The sequence below is a fragment of the Balaenoptera acutorostrata genome, chromosome 9 (assembly GCF_949987535.1).
Source record: "Balaenoptera acutorostrata chromosome 9, mBalAcu1.1, whole genome shotgun sequence".
Taxonomy (NCBI): Eukaryota; Metazoa; Chordata; class Mammalia; order Artiodactyla; family Balaenopteridae; genus Balaenoptera; species Balaenoptera acutorostrata.
The window spans coordinates 85,017,861-85,038,942 of NC_080072.1; the positions used below are offsets into that span (position 1 = coordinate 85,017,861).

General features: G+C 33.5%; 1 protein-coding gene across 10 annotated transcripts in view; it reads left to right on the top strand.

The window, feature by feature from the left end:
* The window catches only part of GRIA4 (glutamate ionotropic receptor AMPA type subunit 4), a 532,571-nt gene extending 511,872 nt beyond the window's left edge, over window positions 1-20,699 (top strand). For 2 of the 10 annotated variants that reach the window (XM_057553227.1, XM_057553229.1), the window contains exons 15-17: window positions 11,668-11,782; window positions 13,961-14,095; window positions 18,214-20,699. In XM_057553227.1, the coding sequence (XP_057409210.1) occupies window positions 11,668-11,782; window positions 13,961-14,095; window positions 18,214-18,378 (415 nt within the window). In that variant the 3' untranslated portion in view covers window positions 18,379-20,699. Of the gene's footprint in view, window positions 1-5,201; window positions 5,317-6,378; window positions 6,619-11,667; window positions 11,783-13,960; window positions 14,231-18,213 lie in introns of those variants that run through there. The other 8 variants (XM_057553228.1, XM_057553233.1, XM_057553231.1 and 5 more) reach the window with 8 other exon arrangements.
* Window positions 20,700-21,082: the final 383 nt, after the last annotated feature.

The window sequence follows — 21,082 nt, forward strand, 5'->3', positions numbered from 1 at the left end:
CCCACTTAGCAGGACTCAAGTTTATTCACAATCACATTCATTTAATCCAGCCTAAGGGAAAAAACTCTCCTTGTCTATGTAAGTTCGTGTGAAACAGCAAGGCTTCTCTCTAGGCCACTGAGAGTTCCATTAACCTCCTGCCAATCCTATCTGATGGGTAGACTCATACCTCTCTTCCTGACCTGTTCACCTCAAATAAGGTAGAACCTTTGTAGAAGCCAAATGCATCACATTTTCTCCATTCAGCCTGTGACTAGAGACACAAAACAAAGTGTACCAAAGCAAACCACATTATCAGAACAGTGAATGTTTTTCTGAGATCCTTAAGAATAACTTCTAAATTCTAATTCTTCCTCAATTTTTCTTGATCCAAAATAGAATATATATTTTGATTTGCATGAAACAATTCTATTAGGCATTATATTATAAAATAATTAAGAGAGTGTTTTTGTTTGTTCTTTACTGATTATTAAAGTGTCACTTTTCATTGCAGAAAATTTGGGGTGAGTGGAGAAGCATAAAGAATAATATGCAGTCCAAATCAATCATAATCCCACTACCTACAGATAGCTATTTGTTGTATTTCTTTCCAGTATTTTTCCATTAACATTTTAATATATATATACATATAAACATTTTATATTTTTTTCTCAAATTAAGATCACAACGAATATACAAATTTGTTTCTTTTTTTTCACTCAACATTAAGCATTTCCCTGGTCATTAAAATCGTGTAATGATTGTTAAACATTCAGTTATATGGATTATTGGTGCCTACCAATACTAACACCTCGAGAGCTTTGCGAAAATGTAGATACACTGTCCCCAATTCAGAAGATTCTGCTACAGCAAGTTTAGCCCTGAGCATCTGTACTTGTAATAAGTGGTTCTGACACTCAGATCAAGCTTGAAAACCACTGCTGTACACTAAAATCTACTTACTTCTCCCTTTCTGTTGGGCATATAAATTGCTTTCAGCATTTTGCTATATAAATATACTATAACATTTATTATGTTACTCTGTCAACATCACTGATTAATTTCTTAGGATTGATTCCTCAAAGGGGAATTATTATCAATAATTTTCAATATTGTCAATAATTTTCAAGGGTAAGAATTGTTTTTTAAGTTTTTGTTGTACAAAACCATATTATTTTTTTTCCTGGTTTAAATTCTATTTTCAGTGTATTAGGACAACATTAAATCCTTGACTGTATTGAACATTATCCTTACTTTTATCTTTGCCAATATGAATAGCAAAAAAATGAATTTGCATTTCTTTAATTCACATTAGTTTAATTCCAAGTAAGGTTGAATTATTTTTATATAATTTTGTACTTCTTCCTGCATAAATTATCTACCAATGTCCTTTGCAGGTCTTAAAGGATTTTCCTATGTGTTTTACACAATTGCATGTTGATTCACATAATTTTTCAGTTTTTAAAAAATATATTAAAATTTATCAGGACTACAAAAAAACTTTCTAGCATCATTCATGTAAATATTCTGGACATTTTAACACCTGATATTTAAATTTTATAGAGAGTTTAGTATGAAGAGAACACTCAAGTTAAAAGAGTACAGGCCTAAAACTAAAGAGACTTTCTCATGTGTATATAATTAATGGATCCTTTTTTATAAGGATAATAAAGCATTAGCAAAATTACACAGTAGTTTAGACAAATAAAATCCATTAGGTCCATATATTATTGATATCAGAGACAATAATGAAGTGTTCAACCTACTAAGTGAAATGTAATTGAATTTGTTTTAACCAGACTAAATATAATATTGCAAACTATTTATTCTACAAATTATATATACCCTGAATATCTTGTGTGCAAACAATGACTAAGTCTAAGGCTTGTATATCAGTCCTTTATAATAATATTCTCAAATCCAGGAAATCATAAGAATACTTTACTAAACAAACTTTTAAAAATTTATCTGTTTATATAGGTAGACATTTTATCAGATGTAAACTTTAATATCTCACCAACAGAAAAAATTATACTATAAGAATTATGCTGTAGAAGTAAATACAATGAGTGAGGCATAAAGTAAACATAAAAGCATATCTAAATCTATAGAATTTAATGATAAATTATTTATGGAAATATAGAGAGTAAGAGATAAATATCTTAGCTTAAATTAAGCATAGTTTCAACAAGAAAATCTTAATTTGCACTAATTTACCCAAAATTAATAAATGGGAAAAGTTTAGTTCTGTTAATTCCCATTCTAAAGCTTTTGTTTAGTTAACAAAAATGGGTCCCAGATGCTAGGGCAATAAAAGATGGATTTTCATAATCTCAAACTCAGTTGAATGATTTCAGGAGTAAAAACCCCTGGAATTTTTCCAGAGGTCCTGGAATTTGTCTGGGTGAGCATTTTTGTTCCAGTCCTGAATTAAGTTCCCCATCACCTCACCACTATGAAAAAAGCCATTTGGAGAGGGGTTTTTCTTACCTAGGATTCCCCTAAGTCATAAAATGAAAAGGCAAATAAGTATGTTACCTGGGTCCTATTGCAGTCTATAAAAGGTCACTGTCAACATACCTGGGCTCTCAAATGTGGTTTACACTTCCAGCAAAAAATATGATCACTTAATTGTTGTTTCTTCCTCTCCTTCCATTTTTAAATGAAAGCAATCCATTTCAATTGAGTTTATTCCATAAAAGCTGCATTTAATAGAATGAAAGGAATAATTAATGTAAAAAATAGCCCACAATATTTTTCTTCTTTCTTTTATCTGCTTGGCAGATCACTATTATGGCTTCTCTGATGCTTAATCAGGACAAGAATATCCTTATCATCAATATGAGTTTCTGACATAGATTTCAAAATCTATGTCTGAAATGTATGAAGGGGATTCCAAAGTAATAGTAAAATGTTCTGCAGCAAGGATCTGCTTTCTATGTCCCGTATTTACCTGACTCCTTATGACTTCCTTAGGCTTACTTGTAATTATTCCTTCAGGGTTCCTTTTTCTTTTTGCCTGGATAAAAAATACTTTTTAAACTAGTCTAGAAAACTGAGTAAAGTAACTTTATGTATATTTTAAAAGTCAGTTGATGATTCTTATTAATAACATGTAAAGGTGATGCATTCTATAGAATAGAACACATGTTCAAACAGTCCTTACAGGTGTGGTTTATGCTGCATTTTAAATAGCAATCTAAGGACTCCTTTAGACCTAAACTGATTACATAGAGAAATTACATCTTTAGTCAGACAATTGTAGAAAATAGCAGGCACTTTTAATAGGCAAAGAAATCTTGAAATCCTAAAGACTGTCTCTAAATGTTAATTACAAAGTGCCTTCATTTAAGAAAAGTAAATTTTACATGTGATAGTATTATGTGAATTCTATTGAAGGACCACAGGAAAATGTGGATTGTGAACTGGGCAGTGACTTATCTACGGGTCAAGTATATTATATTAACCAAATATAGATACATACACACACATATATAAGGATAGCAGTGTGAAACTGAACTGTTTTTACATGGCCTATTAGATGTTATTAGAAAGACAATGTCTTAGAATAACTTTGTAGAAAGCTTTATTCCAAACAATTTTCTCAACATAAAGCTTTTTTTCCTTATCCATTTTTTAATTTTGCTTTTTTGTTTTCTATTGTGCTGTGAAACTGTCTTTGGATATGGCTAGTAACCATGTTAAATAACCCTCTCATGAAATGATTTTAGTTTTATCAAAGGAATGGTCTAAACCAACATATAAAATAATTGGGATACCACTTTATTGGAAAAAAATCTAATAGAAATGTTTAAGACTAAAGTGGATTATAAAACTTGTTTTCTCCAAAATAGAAAAATTTAGTTGTTAGCTTCAGTTCATTGAAAGACAAATTTATTTAGCTTCTTATGGACATAAAATAAATTAAAACAACTCTTTTCTCCCAACAGCATTTTAAAAAAATAGATGGCTCTAGCTTCATTGAATATTCGTTCATCCCTAGATTTCAGTCTGGTCCTTTTGGTGATTAAACTGACAACTTGGTATTGTTCACTTCAGGAATTATATTAATTATTTTACACCACTAACATGGGACTTACTTGGAAATGTGGGGACAGCTAATTATTTAATTAGCATTTAATAAATGGTAGTCTAACTTTTAAAAAGTGTTAATCCTCTCAAAGTGTGTGGTTTACTCATGGGAAATGTTTACTCTCCAAGTGGATCAGACCATTACAACACTGGAAAATGCACATCATTTACCTGAAATATTACAAAAACATTTTAAAAGTATAAATACATTAATAGGCTGATTTGTGGTGAAACGTGACATTTTATTAATCAACTAAATGATATTTCACTTGCAAATCAATGTTCAAATGCTACTCATTAACATGAGGTTGTTTTGTTTTATGGGAGGCAAAACCCATGACACATTTTTTTAATCCTTTTAGAGAATAATTAGAATATGCTACCCTTATTCCCCTAAAGAGATAAACATGGAGGAAATCTAATCTAGTGTTTGTTTGCAAAGTCCATATCAAATGCAGCATGACTTCCTGTGGTTTAATTACATAATTTAAACAGTCAAATTGGATATATGATCCTGGTTTCTAAATAGCATCTAGTGACTTTAAGAATCAACATGAAATTCAAATATAAGCTCCCTGAGAGCTGCTACTACATTTCTTTTGACTATTCTATGACTTCCAGCCCAGGAAACTGAACCAACACAAATAATAAAAGGAATAAAAATTAAGCCATACTCTTTGTTGTCAGGAAATCAGTACACAAAAATTAGTGGCTGATTTGCTGATTTGTTTATGCAATTATGTTTTTCCTTCTGGGAATGAATTTTCATTTGTCTCTTATGGGTCGTTGACATTCTTAGAGGCAAAGGAATTCAAGACACAATTCTTTCTCAATTACTAGTAAATTCAAGTTTATTACTGTTTTGCAAAAAAAAAAAAATCCATGTAATTGGTTGATGTTGATGTCAGTTACTTGACAAGAAATGAACTGTGAAAGTGAACCACCAAATGCCACAGGTTTAATACACTTTGAAGGAAATTACAACTGCCTGGTGGAAGGGGCTGCACGATGACAAAATGAGAGGTTTATTTAGCGTCTGGGAGAAGCTTATAAAAGAGCTTAAATCCTCATTCCTTCTAACATCTTAACAGCTGTGCAGTTTCTTACAAAATATGTTTTATCGTTTCAAGAAATGCTGTTAACCTCGCAGTTTTAAAACTGAATGAACAAGGCCTCTTGGACAAATTGAAAAACAAATGGTGGTACGACAAAGGAGAATGTGGCAGCGGGGGAGGTGACTCCAAGGTTAGCCTCAATGTCACCAAAAGCGGGTAAACAGTATGTAAAGTAATAGGTGCATCTGCTGGGAGACATAATTTAGACCTACTAATACCACCGGAGTTGCTAGTCAAGTCCCTTCGCAAACTTAGTATGCAATTACTGTCAAAGCAAAAATATTTGCCAAAAATATCAATTTGGGGACACACTAACAAACCTAACTAAAATAGTCACTGAAAATCTCTGGCTCTGAAGAAGGTATGGATCAGACATAGTCCTAGGAACCTCAGTTTTGGAAAGCAGGCTTTTGAAAGAGCAATTAGCGAAGAGGAGAGAGAACAGAGAAGTTGTCTGTCTTGTTTTCCTCACCAGAGCTGCCACGGAATGTTTTTAAGTAATAACAATAATCTGACTCCACTAAATCAGGTACCTACCAGAAAGACATTTCTCCACTTAAAACTCTCAGGCTTCCATTAAATAGCAAGTTGTATAACAAATCAAAGGTAATCATGTGAACTAGACATTTTTTGTCTTCTGTAATGGATCAAACTAAAGAAAGATCGGGCTACAAAAATAAGACCAACTCAGCTTTATCTTTACTGCATCCCTGTCATATTTCCAGGTCCATAAAATAATGTTTTACTTTTATTTCTAAGCAGTGTCTAAAGAAAAAAAAAAAAGGCATACAATCAGCAGAAATTATTAACTAGTGTTCCAGAACTCTTCTTCACTGTGGATAGACGTAAAGAAAACAATCCAAAGATGGGAATATTCTGACTGAATTGTCTTTCCTTACATATCTTAAACTGGTATGTAAGAACATTGAAAAATTTTAAATATACACTCTTTCTTTTAAATTCTAGAGAATTGCCCAAAACAAGTAGTCCTGCTCATCTTCAGGTTGTTGGTTGGGCTACAAATTCTCTCACTTGCCTGGCCACCAAACCCAGAGAATTATGCTTTGTTTAAAGGGTATATCTGTCAAGGAGGCTGTGAACCTCACCCTCTTCCAATGTTGGTAACTTCCCCCTCGATCCTGATCTGAAAAGCCTTTCAAATTCAGCTCACTTGTATATTTCCATCTTATAGACAACCTTGTTGCAGGAGGAGAAAAAATAAACTTTGCAAAATGAATATTCTGGCCACAGAAAGAGGCATGAAAAAGGAGGAGACACAGAATTGTGTGGACCCAATTCTGATCATCCATCTCCTATCCTGAGGGAGAATCTGAGTCCCTGGAGAAAAAAAGCAGAGAAAAGCTAGAGAGAGTCGTCAGGGATTCTTCTGAGATGGTTCCCCTTTAAGACACCTCCATTCAAGACAGCAACCGTATGTTTTCTTCAGAAGTATTAACTCTTTTATATTTTGGAGCCCCAACTTGCCTAGAATGTTCTGATCATTTCCATAAAAATATGAATACATAAATACATACATATATACACACATAAATAGAAAATTACTCATTTACACTAATAATCTACTCCTCTATGCAAATTAGAAACGTAAGAAAATGTACTCTAATAACACCAGAGAAAACAAAACTGAAGATATTCTATTCAATTAGAAAAACTTTGTTTGCAAATTTTTATTTTTATCACAAATATAAACAAAGTGTGACATTGCTTAACAGATAAAATTTTCCACAAAAAATTAATAATGAATTCCTGTTTTAGTGTATATTAAAGACTCTTAGACTCTTTCCAAAGAAAAATAAGCAAGCAGAAGCAGAAATTTACACATAATGGAAAAATCTACATAACAAAAGTCATTTTAATTTATTTAAATAAGGGATTGGACAACTCAATTGAATTTTAATCTGTTTGCATCCAACATTGGCACATAATGGACACCAAATAAATATTTGTTGTCCAAAGAAATAAATATGAGGCTAACCTTGTAGTTTTCAAAAATCAAAATGCTTATTCCTGTACTTTCACCTGTTACTGTCACCAAACATGAACTATAAGATGATATTCTAAAATGTTATTTCATATTTTGAGTCATTTTCTAAAATGTTATAAAAATTAACATAAAATGTATGTTAATTACATATATAATTACAGTATGTTCTATTTTCCCTCAGGAATTTTGTTTTCACACTAGAAAAATATTTCTAGTAGGTTGTATATTGATATAATATTTATCACCAATAGAATAGGTAATAATAATAATACGCTACTCTGCATTTATTTTAAAAGGTGATATTTTAAATGGCCTGACCTAACTTAGAATCAAAGTAAATTACCAGGAGACAGTTGCTGCTTTTAAATTTTTATTCTGTAGCTCCTTTGGGTGACTGATTTTCTTTTTAAACTTACCTTACCCCTTCCATTTGGCCTGATCTTTATCGAAAGAAGTGAAAGGAGGAAAAGTGCTGAATTGGAGGAAGAAGCTGGCTCCTAATCCTTTGCTAAGTATAAAGCCAAAGCAGAAGAGAAAATTAAATACTGCCAGTTTATCTACAAGGCACATTGTGTGAAATGCACACTCAGTGATCTCAGCACAAGTATACTATAATCTGGTGTGATCTGATTTTGACATACAGAACCTTAGTAGGAAAAAATTAACTTTTCTAACAGTGATTCATCTGGGGAAGGGGGAAAGCATGGAAAGCTGTACCACACATGAATATGTTCCAGTGAGGGGCTAATTGACCCACCTGTCATTTACAGGATTATAACAAGGAAAGAGATCTCCAGCCTTGCATACAGCAGCACAAAGTTCTGCTTTACCTGGGCTATGCACCAGTATCTATGGGTAAAAGAAGAAATACCCACTGTTGATTGATTGATTTAATGTAATCAACAACTGAATTATTTAGAGTCACAGTGGCAGCTTCCAGTTCACAAAATAATTAGCATCCCCACTCAACTGATAGCCATTCCCAGAGCATGACCAAGGCAGCCCTAGGCCAGAGGCTCCACAGAAGAAATAAGGAAAAAGGTCTGGTATGTTAAATGAAATAAAGTGGAAAGGCATGATTTGGTAGGGGATGAATTTGTTTGAAAAATTACTCCTTTGAATGTTATTGTGCTGTGGCCTTTTTTATGGTCATAAGAAATTCATACTCATTCTTGTGAATAACAGAAATTTACTAATTGGCAATGAACCAATTTAAAAGTTTCATTGCAAAGTCTAAAACTCATATCCCCTTTGATTAATCTGATATGATTTAGTCTGAGCACAAACGATACACAGAATTTTATGCCAATTTTTATGTGAGTTGTTTAATCCAGGTTCTAGTTGGAAATTTTGGCAATACTTGTAATCATCAATGACCCATAATGCTAATAATATCTACAAAATTATTGATCTTTTCTGTTTGTTTTATACTTTATTCTCCTCGTATATATATAAAAATAGGCATACTCATGGATGTGGATATTCATATTTAAGTCATTTTGTAAATGTGGTTACCAAATAATGAGTTCTTTAGGAATTATAGTAAATCTCACAATACCCAGTTTTTAATTTGGCATTTTGAAGAATAAAGCCCATTCCTGACTTTAAAATATGTTATACTTGCAAATGGCCTTCTCCCCAGCCATGGAAACCAATGCAATAATAAAGTTATTATTATGGAAAATATGCATTCATAAGCAGGAAAAAATGTAAACAAAGACCAGTAAGGGATGCTAACCCTTGGAGAAGGACTCTCCTAGTAATGAATTTCTTGCTCAGTGCCTGACATTCCACCAGTTGACCATTAAGCTTGGTTGTTAATAAATATCTATTATTCAAAATTCCAATCTAATCTTATCCTCTAAAACCAGACTACTGGAGTGAATAGCAGAAGGGACAAAGAGGCAAGGGGAAAATTAAGCAGGTAGGATAAATGGTCCTTAAGAAGGAAGAGAGATAAGTCAAAGGCAGTCTTCATTTAATCCAGGGGTCCCCAACCCTGTCTGCAACCTCTTAGGAACCAGGCCACACAGCAGGAGGTGAGCAGTGGGCAAGTGACAAGCTTCATCTGCCACTCCCCATTGCCTGCATTACCACCTGAACCATCCCTCCCCCGACCCCTTGGAAAAATTGTCTTCCACGAAACTGGTCCCTGGTGCCAAAAAGGTTGGGGACCGCTGAAGTAATCCATATTTTTGCCTTCAGCTCTCCCATCTATAAGAAACTTTAAGGAAACTGCTTTCATTTTCCTTCTCTTTTCAGCATTAAGTCCTCCTCCTCCCCACACAACCCATGCAAGAAGTACAATATAGACTAATATAAGGTACTTTACACACGCGTTAAAAAGGCTTTGGTGAGCTAGCCTGGGGACCTAAAAACCCTTAGTATCAGTTAAACAAAAATGCTTGTTCTGGATTCAGAATAATTTAAATGTAATAATTTTACAGAGCCCCTACCCTGAGTCAGATATCCTTGTAAATATTTTACAAGGATGAATGAGATGTGGCTTCTATTCTCAAGGAGTTCACAGTTCACCAACAAACCCTCAGGTGTGGTTTTGTAACAATCAATCACTTCATAAATGGAAGTGGGGGATGTAATGTGGGGGTGGGGAGGTTATAGACAGTAAAATCTAGATTAACTGGGGCTAACCAAGGACACCAATTAACCATAATCCTCAACCCACACCCAAACTCAGTTTTTTAGTACAAAGCGTTAAATCATGCTGACATTAGGTTTTAATCCAAAAAACAATATAATATTTTAGGAATGTGACAAGTGCATATGCTTAAATTGAACAATGAACCTTGTAAGATCTTTTGACATTGATACAAAAATTAAATTGAATTCAGAAACCAGATAAACAAAAAGAAAAACATATTTTAGAAACTTTTTTCAGAACAACAGTACCAAAAAAAATGGATTTTAGTTTAACTGTTAATCAGAAAACTCAATTAACCAGAAACCCCTATTTCCTAAGTCTTCTGTTGTTAATATTTTTAATTACACAGACCATTACAAACCCTGATTCAGGTACTTCCTAGCTGACTAGATGAGTTAACCTCTCTGTGCTTTGGTTTCCTCATTTGTAAAATACAGGTGATAATAGTAACTAAACATGTAAAATACTTTTAATAGTCCCTGGTACATAGTAAGTGCTCAGTAAATGTTAGGAATCATCATCATCACCATAATTATTAATGCATTACCTAGTTGTGTAGATAGGTTTATAGAATTAATCCCTTGGTAACCAAATAAATGTATTCTGTGTTTCTCCAAATGCACTCAACATTTCCTAGAAGAAGTGAGGCATTAAGAGATACAGCCAGACAAAATGATTGGGGCAGCCTTAAAAATGTCAAGAGGAATGCAAGGAGTCTCTCTCTGAATGTAAAAGCAAAAAGAAACAAAAACCAAACAACCACAAAAACAGTAACAACAGAAGATCCTAGGCATTACTGCTTCCCATCCATCTTCTTAGGCTTTATTCTACACACACAGAGGTTAACATGGGAATGAAAGCTAGAAGAATTCTTAGATTCCTCAGAACACTGACACTGACTGACAAGTGAACCTTTCCTCTCTGAGACTCCTTGTATAATATTTAGTATTGAAGGACTCAAAGACCATAGAAAAGAAAAATGGAATTTTATAGTATGAGGAGTTTGCCTGTTTATAAAAGTCTTGGTTACCCCTAACCTATCATGTATTTGTTCTAAGAATTTATAGAATATATTATAGTTACTGCACTTTATACTTAGAGTATATTCATATGGTAGACTCAAGATAGATGAAAATTATTTCTGGTGATATTATTTAAGTTAAATACTGCAATTCAGAAGGAAAATATCAGCATGGGGTTATACTTTAAACTAATGATTTACATATTTGTCTTATAAGGACTTTCCTCTGCATGAGGTGGCCCTTTGTCAGTAACACCTGAATCACCCTCCTCTTTCAATTAGGTCTTGGATGAGAGTGGCAAAGGAGTCAATTTAATGATGGATACTGTAGCCATACACTTAAAGCACAGAGTAAAATTCTACTAACTGAATCATAATGCCTGCAAGAAATGAAACCAGGCCTATCTAGCTTCTATTTTAAGCCTGTCAACCTATAGCCACTTCCACTAATTTTGAAAGAGAAAAAAAGGAGCTTCTGGATTTTGAATGACTCCACATTTATGGTGGGAAAACTGAAAATGCTCAAGAAACCCAATCCAGGCTAATAGTTTTGGATTCACAGTAATTGCATACATTTTATTTAAAAATCGTCCCTAGCAGTATGTGCCTGTTACCTAAAGCGATGGAGCAGGCCCCAGTTTTATGTCTGATTTGAAACCTGGGCCTACAGTACAAGACATAACACCTACTGTGGCCTCTGCTCTGTCACTTTGCCATGCGATTCTAATGTAGTTTTACTTGAATAACATAAAATAACATATATAATGTTATTTATGTTATTTTCCACGTGAAGAACTCCTGTAAACCTTGCCGTTTTGAAACTCAGTGAGGCAGGCGTCTTAGACAAGCTGAAAAACAAATGGTGGTACGATAAAGGTGAATGTGGACCCAAGGACTCTGGAAGCAAGGTCAGTCGCTGCAGTTCGGGGCCTCCTCTTGTGTTCACAAAACAGTAAATGGGAGCAATTGTCAAGAGTATATGGAAACAGCAAAAACTAAATGTTTCTCTATACACTGCCTAAACTAGAAGCTAATGTCATAGATTTAAGCCAAAGGGAGTATCTTTTCAGAAAATTGCAAACTGCTCCTCAATATAAGGCTTTTAAATAAACTTAATTGTAAAAATATATAAAATAATAAAATTCCTATATTATTCTCAAATATACGTACCACTAATAAAAATAGTGCTTTTGGATTTGGTTTTTGTTTGTTTTGGAGGCAAAGACCATGAAATGTATTATTTCAAGAAGTGATGTATTCTCAAAACAGGAAATGGGGAATTGATCAGCAGTCATCTACAGAAAGAATATTTTAAATATTAAATATATTTTATTCAGAAGTTCAGTCTTTTGTCACTATTTTGCCAAGCATTCCACTTTAGTTTGAAGATGACCTGTTATATTTTTATTCTGATAAACAGAGTAAACCTTCCAATTCTGTTCTATCGAAATTATTTTAATAAATCAATGTTTATGAACAATATCTTCAGCTTCTAAGATCTCATTCATGAATTTTTTTTTAGAACAATGCAGGAACCTATAGGCCTGATCATGTTGAGTACAAATGAAAATAGTGTTACAAACAGTTATATTTTCATTTAAAGAAAAAAATGTAGTAATTTATCAGTGAATCTAAATACCTGCACAAATTAATAGGACATAATGCCTGAAAGCCATTGTTGAGGATTCTTGAAATCTTCATTTATTTTTTCCTGTATCTTCTTTTAGAAAGAAAAAAATTATTGGTTATTCTACGACATTAAATAAGTGACTTACATATATAAGAGAACCTCAGTTAATTTAAGAAAGAGACAGTAGTGTTAACTGATCTCTATTCAGGCTTCTCCCTGTGTTTTAATCACTTTTGTCTGCCTTCGAACCAGAGTGGAATGAGAAAAGCTTGGCCAAATAATGAAATAGCTATTTCAAACACTTATGTAAAGTTAGAGAAGCAAAAGTACTTAATGAGTGATTATTTTTAAAATGACCCTAAATTTTTGGTCCAATCAGTTGATGTTATGGCTAAGAGGACAGTGTACATAGTAATTTTTAAAATTAAACCTTCTCCTAATAAAACTATTTAAGCTTGCACAAAACACACTGCTGACCATGGGGCATCCTTCAGGTAGTCTACCCAAAATGCTTATTCAAATAATGTTATATAATATATATTTACAATTTATGAAAAATTATGAATTCTTGTTACAATTTTAATATCTTCCAATAATATGCTTAACTATTTCTGAATTTATTATGAAATAATATGTATTCTAAATCTCTGGAGAATAGTATGTCTAAAATATTAACTGATCAAGCATTTTTAAGTGAAATGGAATCATATTTTAAAGTCAATAAAAATAGTTGTAAATCTGTCCGTAAATAATTTAGTTCTCAACTGACCATGGAAAAATTTGTATATTTTTAAAGTATCTTTTTAAAAAGTTTCCAATGTGTTGCATATATAGTTATTCCTAAATAGTATATAATATGTTAAAGTGACACTTTCCAGGAGATTTCTTAAACAGATGTGACTAAAAGAACAAATAACATGTACCTTAGCACACTATTTGCATATATTTGGTAAAGTCATGATGAACAAAATGTGAAACTGCTAGCTTAAAGTCCCTTAGTTCTTTAAGTAGGAAGCATGAAGTTAAATTTATTCAAAAGAAATATTAAACATTAAAAATGTTTTAATGGAGGGAAAGCCAAAAGAGGTTTCCTTCGCATGTAATTGGGTTTTTAAAATGTCATTTTCAAGCTTAACAATAATAAGCCCACTTCTGCCTATGCTTATATATGGCTAAGTATAGTGGTTTTCATTGTATATTTAGCAATGATAAAATGTTATATATTTTATTGAATGTAATCACACACAATTTATTGGTAATCATCATAACTTCACTTCTGCCAAGACCTATAAGCTTTATGTTTAAATCCATAAAGCTACACCAGTGACTTATACATGTTAAATAATTTCAGGTTAAATTAAGCATTTACTTTAATTAGCTGTTTGGATTTCATGTGTTCTTCCATCTTCTGGATGTGACTTTCCACAGTTAACTCAAGTGTCTTTATCCCCCCTAGGACAAGACGAGTGCCTTGAGCCTGAGCAACGTAGCAGGCGTCTTCTACATTCTGGTTGGCGGCTTGGGCTTGGCAATGCTGGTGGCTTTGATAGAGTTCTGTTACAAGTCCAGGGCAGAAGCGAAGAGAATGAAGGTGGCAAAGAGTGCACAGACTTTTAACCCAACTTCCTCGCAGAATACCCAGAATTTAGCAACCTATAGAGAAGGTTACAACGTATATGGAACCGAAAGTATTAAAATTTAGGGGTAGGACTTAGGGCCTACTACAGTGAGTGGGTGATGCATTCTGTAAATGCAGTGTTGTGACCTGTCTGTGGTGGTATTGCTTGCTTCTAATTTAGAGCTTTACATTTTTGAAAACTTCAGTGCACTGTTCAGTTTTCTCTGGCTGCAGATGTACTGTTCGAAACTTTATGTTGCCAATAGATATCTGCATTGAAAGGGTTCAAAAGACAAAAACAAACTTCCAGAATTGCTCTGTAAAATGTTTTAAACAGTATATTCTACCTGAAAATTGGGAGAAATTTGAAATTAGATCTGGGTTTCCTTGTACACAGAACAGGCTAATCTTCTCTGGAACAAACTAATTTTAAGGTAAATGCTAACAAAATAAGCATAAAACCTGTTTCAAATTATCAAAGCCTAGACAGTTGCCTATTTTTAATAAGGTTGTGCTGTTTTCTGAGAAAATATATGTAAAATCTCCAAGACACATAGTAAGCACTCAATGAATTTTAGCTCCTATTCTAATTTGTTTTATATACATTAGCCATCTTTCTGTATTTTTAAAGAGTGAAACCCTGCTGTTTGTTCATCTGGCAGTAGTCCTTGAGTCAGACCTTTAGGCAGGAGTGATCATCAGAATATTGACTACAATTCACATTTATTAGATGAAATTCAACTTTTATTTTCACAGTATCACTAAGGTGAACAGGCATTTTAGGCAATTTCTCCATCAAAGATGTCAGCAATATATGTTCATTAGGAAAGACACAGTAAAAATAAAAATTGCAGTGAGTATTTATTGACTTTTGTTTTCATTTCAATTGCTTTTAAGTAAGCCAGATCAGTCCCACTTACATCCTCTCATCATGTGACAATAAAAAATTATAAGCATTCAGTGAAATATAGGATGGAGGTCATTTTTTTTAAGACTCTAAATGTCTAGTACTTTTTCCCTCTGATAATAGAAAATGGTTTTAAAATAAGATCTGGAAGCATTTGTTGTTGCTTTCCTTAAAGTCAGGTCTCTAAAACCCATTTTCTGAAATTATATATAATGGCCATTCTATTACAATGATAAATGAAACTTTGAACTCCCAAGAGACACTTAGTGCTTGATGTACCCTAGAGTCAAACCCAATATAATTTTTATAAGAATAAGATGTATACCTGAGGTTATGCCAGGTAAACATGCTTGATTTTGATATTTATTTATAAAAAAAACTATTGAGGGAGTTCCCTGGTGGCCTAGTGGTTAGGATTCCGGGCCCAGGTTCAGTCCCTGGTCAGGGAACTGAGATCTCACAAGCCTGGTGGCATGGCCAAAAAAAAAAGCTATTGAAATACTTGTTAGTATCTTAAAGCAAAGAGCAAAAGCCATCCCTTTTTAACCAAGATCTAATTGCTTTTATCCATAATCTAGAAATCAGTGACTGAGTACAACTGTACATAGATAAGCCCAAAGTGGTTCTTTCCAAATTTTGTGAAAAAGAATTGAGAACAAAATCCTCAATTCACTCAGATCAGAATGTTTAGAGTATGTCTTCTAATAGCAGAACAACAAATTATGATGATGTCAAGGTTTCTTAGCCATTATAGTAATGCTTTCAACTTAATATTTACAGAATTGTGGAGAGATTTTTCCCAAACTGCGAAAAACAATATCTGAGAAGTTTTCAGAGCCAATTATTTGGACTTCATTCTGTGATGAATTTCATAAGATATCGTTTAAAAGTTTTCTTTAGCATAGCAAATGCATTCTAGAAAAATTCTAGAAATACTCATGGATTCTAGTTCAATACGAAGTTCTGGGAAATTGCTAGAAAGAGATATGAATTCCCAGGTTATGTACATAAAATTCACATGTAATAAATGTTTTTGGAGTCAGAACCTAGTACTGCAGTTCATCACATGAATTGCCTTTAGAGCTGAACTTTTAAGACAATAAATTTCAAAAAAATAAAGCATTCATATCCATATGACTTTTTAAAAGACTTAATGGCATTCAGAGCAAATGAAATGATCTGATTCTGTAGAGAAGACTTGAGAGCAAGCATTTTCCATTGTACTCCCATATTAAATGGCTTTTTCCTTTCAAAAATTCTATTGACCATAATTATGAAAATGACTGATAATTTAGATAATATTGTACCAGAATTTCAAAAACAAAACCTGAATGTCTACTTTAAAAGTGATCATCCCTCAAGGGGACCCATAATTAAGGTCACAGCCATTGGCCATAACATCCAACCAGAACCAGAACCAGACTATATGGTAAATTTATAAGAAAGTTTTCCAGTTTGAGTAGTCTCAACAGGGTCACACAAAGATGAATAGAAATGGCATTTTATGTAAGAAGCAGGAGATATAAGTATAGGAAATAAGAATGCAGAGAACTAAGAATACTAAGATTTAAAGAGAGAATAAGCAGTTGTCAAAGACTTATTAACACTCAGTTGCATTAATCTGTAGAGAAGGAGAGATTACTTGAGGGTACATGGAATACTCCCTGTTTTGATATTTTCTTTTCCTCATAAAGGCAATCAAGAAAATAAAGGGAAAAAAATAGATTTTATGGCAAAAGCTTTCTGAAAAAATCACAATGCTCTTAATTAATTATATTTTAATATTTCCTCTTCAAAAAAACTTTAAACTAATAGATTTTTTAAAATAATTATTTTACTTAATATTAAATGTTGAAAGGGAATCTGAAGAAACAAATTCAGACTGTCGTCTTGGTTTGTTTTAATTTAGTGATGAGTAATTTCTGTAGAGGTTGTCTCCTGACTCCTGATTATAAAGATAAGTAAAATTTAATTTTTGAGACTGTTCACTAAAGGTGAACTATAATAATGACCTCGGTGTTTATCATACATACATCAGTAGCAAGTTGACTTCAACTTTCTGAAGTTATCAGGGTAACTGATCTCAAAACCTTCTCATTATAACAGTTTCTAATCCAGTTTTTATTTCATATTTAATACATCATTATTCTAATATTTAAGTTACAGGGCAGAATAAATATAGGGATGGAATTTCCTAAAGAATTAGATAAACTTAAATTCACAACAGGGAATTAAGACACAATATGAGTTATGAGAAAGTTATGATAAGGCACAACAAACTAAGGGAATATCTCCTTTACCTTATTTCTTCTTGAGTTAACATTAAATTTCAGCTACTAGAAAGAATTTAAAGGCAATGAATGAACAGCAAGTAGATTTTCATAATAACACTGCCTGTTTCTCCTCAGTGTAGTATTATTACCTGCTACCTAATATGACAGAACAAGAATATAATGAGGATTTCAGAGACCTGACCCCATAACATCAATCCGGGAACTTCCCCAGTGATGACCGTTCAATGAGGCATTGAAACATGCCCCCTTTCAGTGCACTTCCCTTTAAGCACTTAAAGCTTTTTAAAATATGAGCTTTAACTTCCATAGTGGGCATAGAATGAACATTATGTCACTAATTGTCCTATTCTGGGTCAATATCTATAGCTGCTGTGAATGAATGAAAGTATCTGTGGATAGATCTGTGTTCTGAAAACAGGAAGATCTGTCGTAAATAGTCTATATATATATAGTTTGGTTAGACAATTCATCACAATATTAAGAGTACAATCATTTAACTGTTAAGACATTTTATAACAAGAAAAAAAGATCCAAATAAAGAATGTTGTCAAACCTAAAGAAGCGTTTAAGTTGGACTAGAAATACCAGGGTGTAGAGTGCAGCAAGTTAAAAGATGTGTCCTGCCTCGATTTGCCAAACAAAATCTTGTTTTATGATTTTAGAATTAGTTCTTAAACAGATAGGACCACAAACTCTAGAGTGATTTATTCTTCCAGGTAGTTGAACTTTTCTTTCCTGTGATAAGCAGTTTTCATATGACCAGAAGAATATGAAAAAAATGCAGATGTCTAATTATTGATATTTTGGTGTTTGTTGTGTCATATTTTGTTGAAAAGACAGAAATATTGTAACACTCCACATTCTTTCTGTTTCCTTTCCATGCAACCCAGCTGACCTTTTCTGAAGCCATAAGAAACAAAGCCAGATTATCCATCACTGGGAGTGTAGGTGAAAATGGCCGCGTCTTGACACCCGACTGCCCAAAGGCTGTACACACTGGAACTGCAATTAGACAAAGTTCGGGATTGGCTGTCATTGCATCAGACCTACCATGAAAACCAAAAAAATAATTGAGTGCCTTAATTAAACTGTGTTGGTGACTGATGGAAACGCAGCCCTGAGGGACACGCTAAGTGCAGGTCTTCGCAAACCAATCCTTTGGCTGAGAGTGGGAAGTACGTCCTAAGGCGCCGAACATCAGCAGCAGCAACATGTGCATGAGCTCAGCTCGGAAACCCAAACTCAGATTTTATATCAGGAAAACTCAAAATTTAGAATTTTTTTCGGGGAGTGGGTGGGGGGAGCTGGGATGGGTGTATCAACAGCAACAGATTTCACTTGAGTGGACCTTAAAACTTTAAATCAGACATGCGAGTTAGCACATTAAACTGTGAAGTTCTTGCTCAGAAAGGCCTCAGTCTTCACTCCAAGGGATAAAATAGTTACAGAAGTCAATGAATATGCTAACCTGTGTCTCCAGAACACCCGTATATTCAATGGAAGACTATCCAGCCAAGAAAACAAAATCACTAAACTCTGATAAGAAAATAATAAACAAACATGTAAATCCTGTGAAAAAAATTTAAAGGAAGTATTTACACTTACTTTGGAGAAAACAAATACTGAAACATGCTTGCTTTTTAACTGACGTAAATTCGGTAGAGGACAACACAATTCTTTTTTCTAACCATCTTAGGGAACAATACATTGCAATAATTGAAATAAATGCCATCACTGTAAGAAACTTTAGAGACTTTTTTAAAATAAAAGTTGTTGGTCATCTTCTTGTTTGCTGTAACCTTCACTCTGTCACATGAGTCAGTGTCCACAGATTACATTTGTCTCACTACCAGGAACAAAAACAAAATGAAGACAACATTAACGTAAAATCATCAGTCCACAATGTAGACTCAGAAGAGACTACGGGTCACTTATGTTATCTATATTATTTGTAATCTTGTTCTGTGTACAAAATTGTGGTTTTTGTACCCACCAAAAAGAATAAACAACAGACATTCTTAAAATATTTACAGAGCTTAAAGTTTTTTCTTATCATTATAAAAGTTATTTGAGAAATTGTAAGACTATAGGTGGGATTGTAGAAGTAAACTGTGGGCCATATTTAAAAATGTAGCAAGCCCGTATTATTTTTGCATAGTGAGCTACTCTTTTTAACAGATCTTTGCTTCATTAGCAGTTAAATTGTCAAAGATGGAGTGTTTAAATTGGGGAATGAATCATTGTCATAACAGCAACATACCCGGTAATTATGTACTGAAATTTTACTTGCCTGTATTTTGCTGCATAAAATAATGTGTCTCTTGGGCTTCTCTCCCCATTCCCATTGTTCCATTTAAATCATTTGAAGCCACTAATAATATTTTGTGGTAGACAACAAGAATTAGTCTGAAGAATTAGTATGAAGAATTAGTCTTTGCTGGAAATTATACATGTTTATTTACAAAAATCACCTTAGTTACGTAGGGATTAAATTAACTTGGTTCAAAAGGAGGTTTAGATCATTTGAAATAATAAGCACCATAACACAGATAAACATCACAATACTTAGAGATCTGGGTAGAAAGCACAAGACAGGATGATTTTAGAAGTCTGGCCTTGAAGGATGAGTTGAGTTTTCATAGGTGGAGTTTTTGTAGGTGTTAAAAACCTTATAGGTGAGCAGTGACCCAAAGTTTGGTTTGTCAGTGGATTGTTTAAGGAGTATATGCAATTGGATGAGCTGGAGAGAAATGGGTGTGATATCATGGAAGATAAAATTGGAAAAGGTGAAAGACTGATCACCTTGCTTCAACTCTCAAGATTCTCATCGCCCATTCAATTTCTGTACTGCAGTAAGAGCAATCTTAAAAAGTGCAAATCTGATAGCTTACACACACACACACACAAACACACACACAGAGTTCCCTCAGGAAAAATTGCAAGCTCTTGAGCAAAGCAAATGAATTACTTTATAATCTGGCCCTTACTTATTTCTTCCATGAATTCTCTCCCCCCTACCCAACTTCTGCTGCCTATAAATGAACCTCAAAAGCAGGGACACTGCATTTACTATTTCCTCAATCTATAACACTTCCCTATTTCCTCTTTACCTGACTAACTGGTACTCATCCTTCAGTACTCAAATCATATTTTACCTGCCCCAGGAAGATTTCCATGACTATCTACCAGCCCCTGCCCATGAGACTGAGTTAGGTGTCCTTTTGATGTTTTGTCCCCATCACAGCACTTACCATACTGCATTGTAATTGCCTGTGTACTTGTCTGTTTAACTACTAGACTGTAAGCTCTTTGAGGGCAGGGACTGTCTATCTTGTTCACAGTTGTATCCCCAGCACCCAGCACAGTGCCTGGCATATTGTAGGTGCTTAATAAATATTTGTTGAATGAATGAATGAATTGAATTGAATTGAATTAATTTAATAGAAGCAAGAAAAGACAACATCATTCATTATTAACAGTCTTTTCCTCATTAACAGTGTGTGTTAAGTATATAGTGAGTCAAAGTGAAGAGCGAAAGTTGGCTGATTTCATGGCATTGTCTACAGCACTAAAAAAAAAAATATGATCTGATTAATTTTCTGATCAGATAAGAAGGTATTCCATGTAATTGTATCTAGCTGTGAAGTAATTTGTTTAGCTAGAGAAACTGTCATTAGGTAATTAAGGTTTTAGCCATGCTTCTAAAAATAGCTTTCATTTAAGTCACAGAGTGGATTAGTGATGTAAATTTAAGAAGTT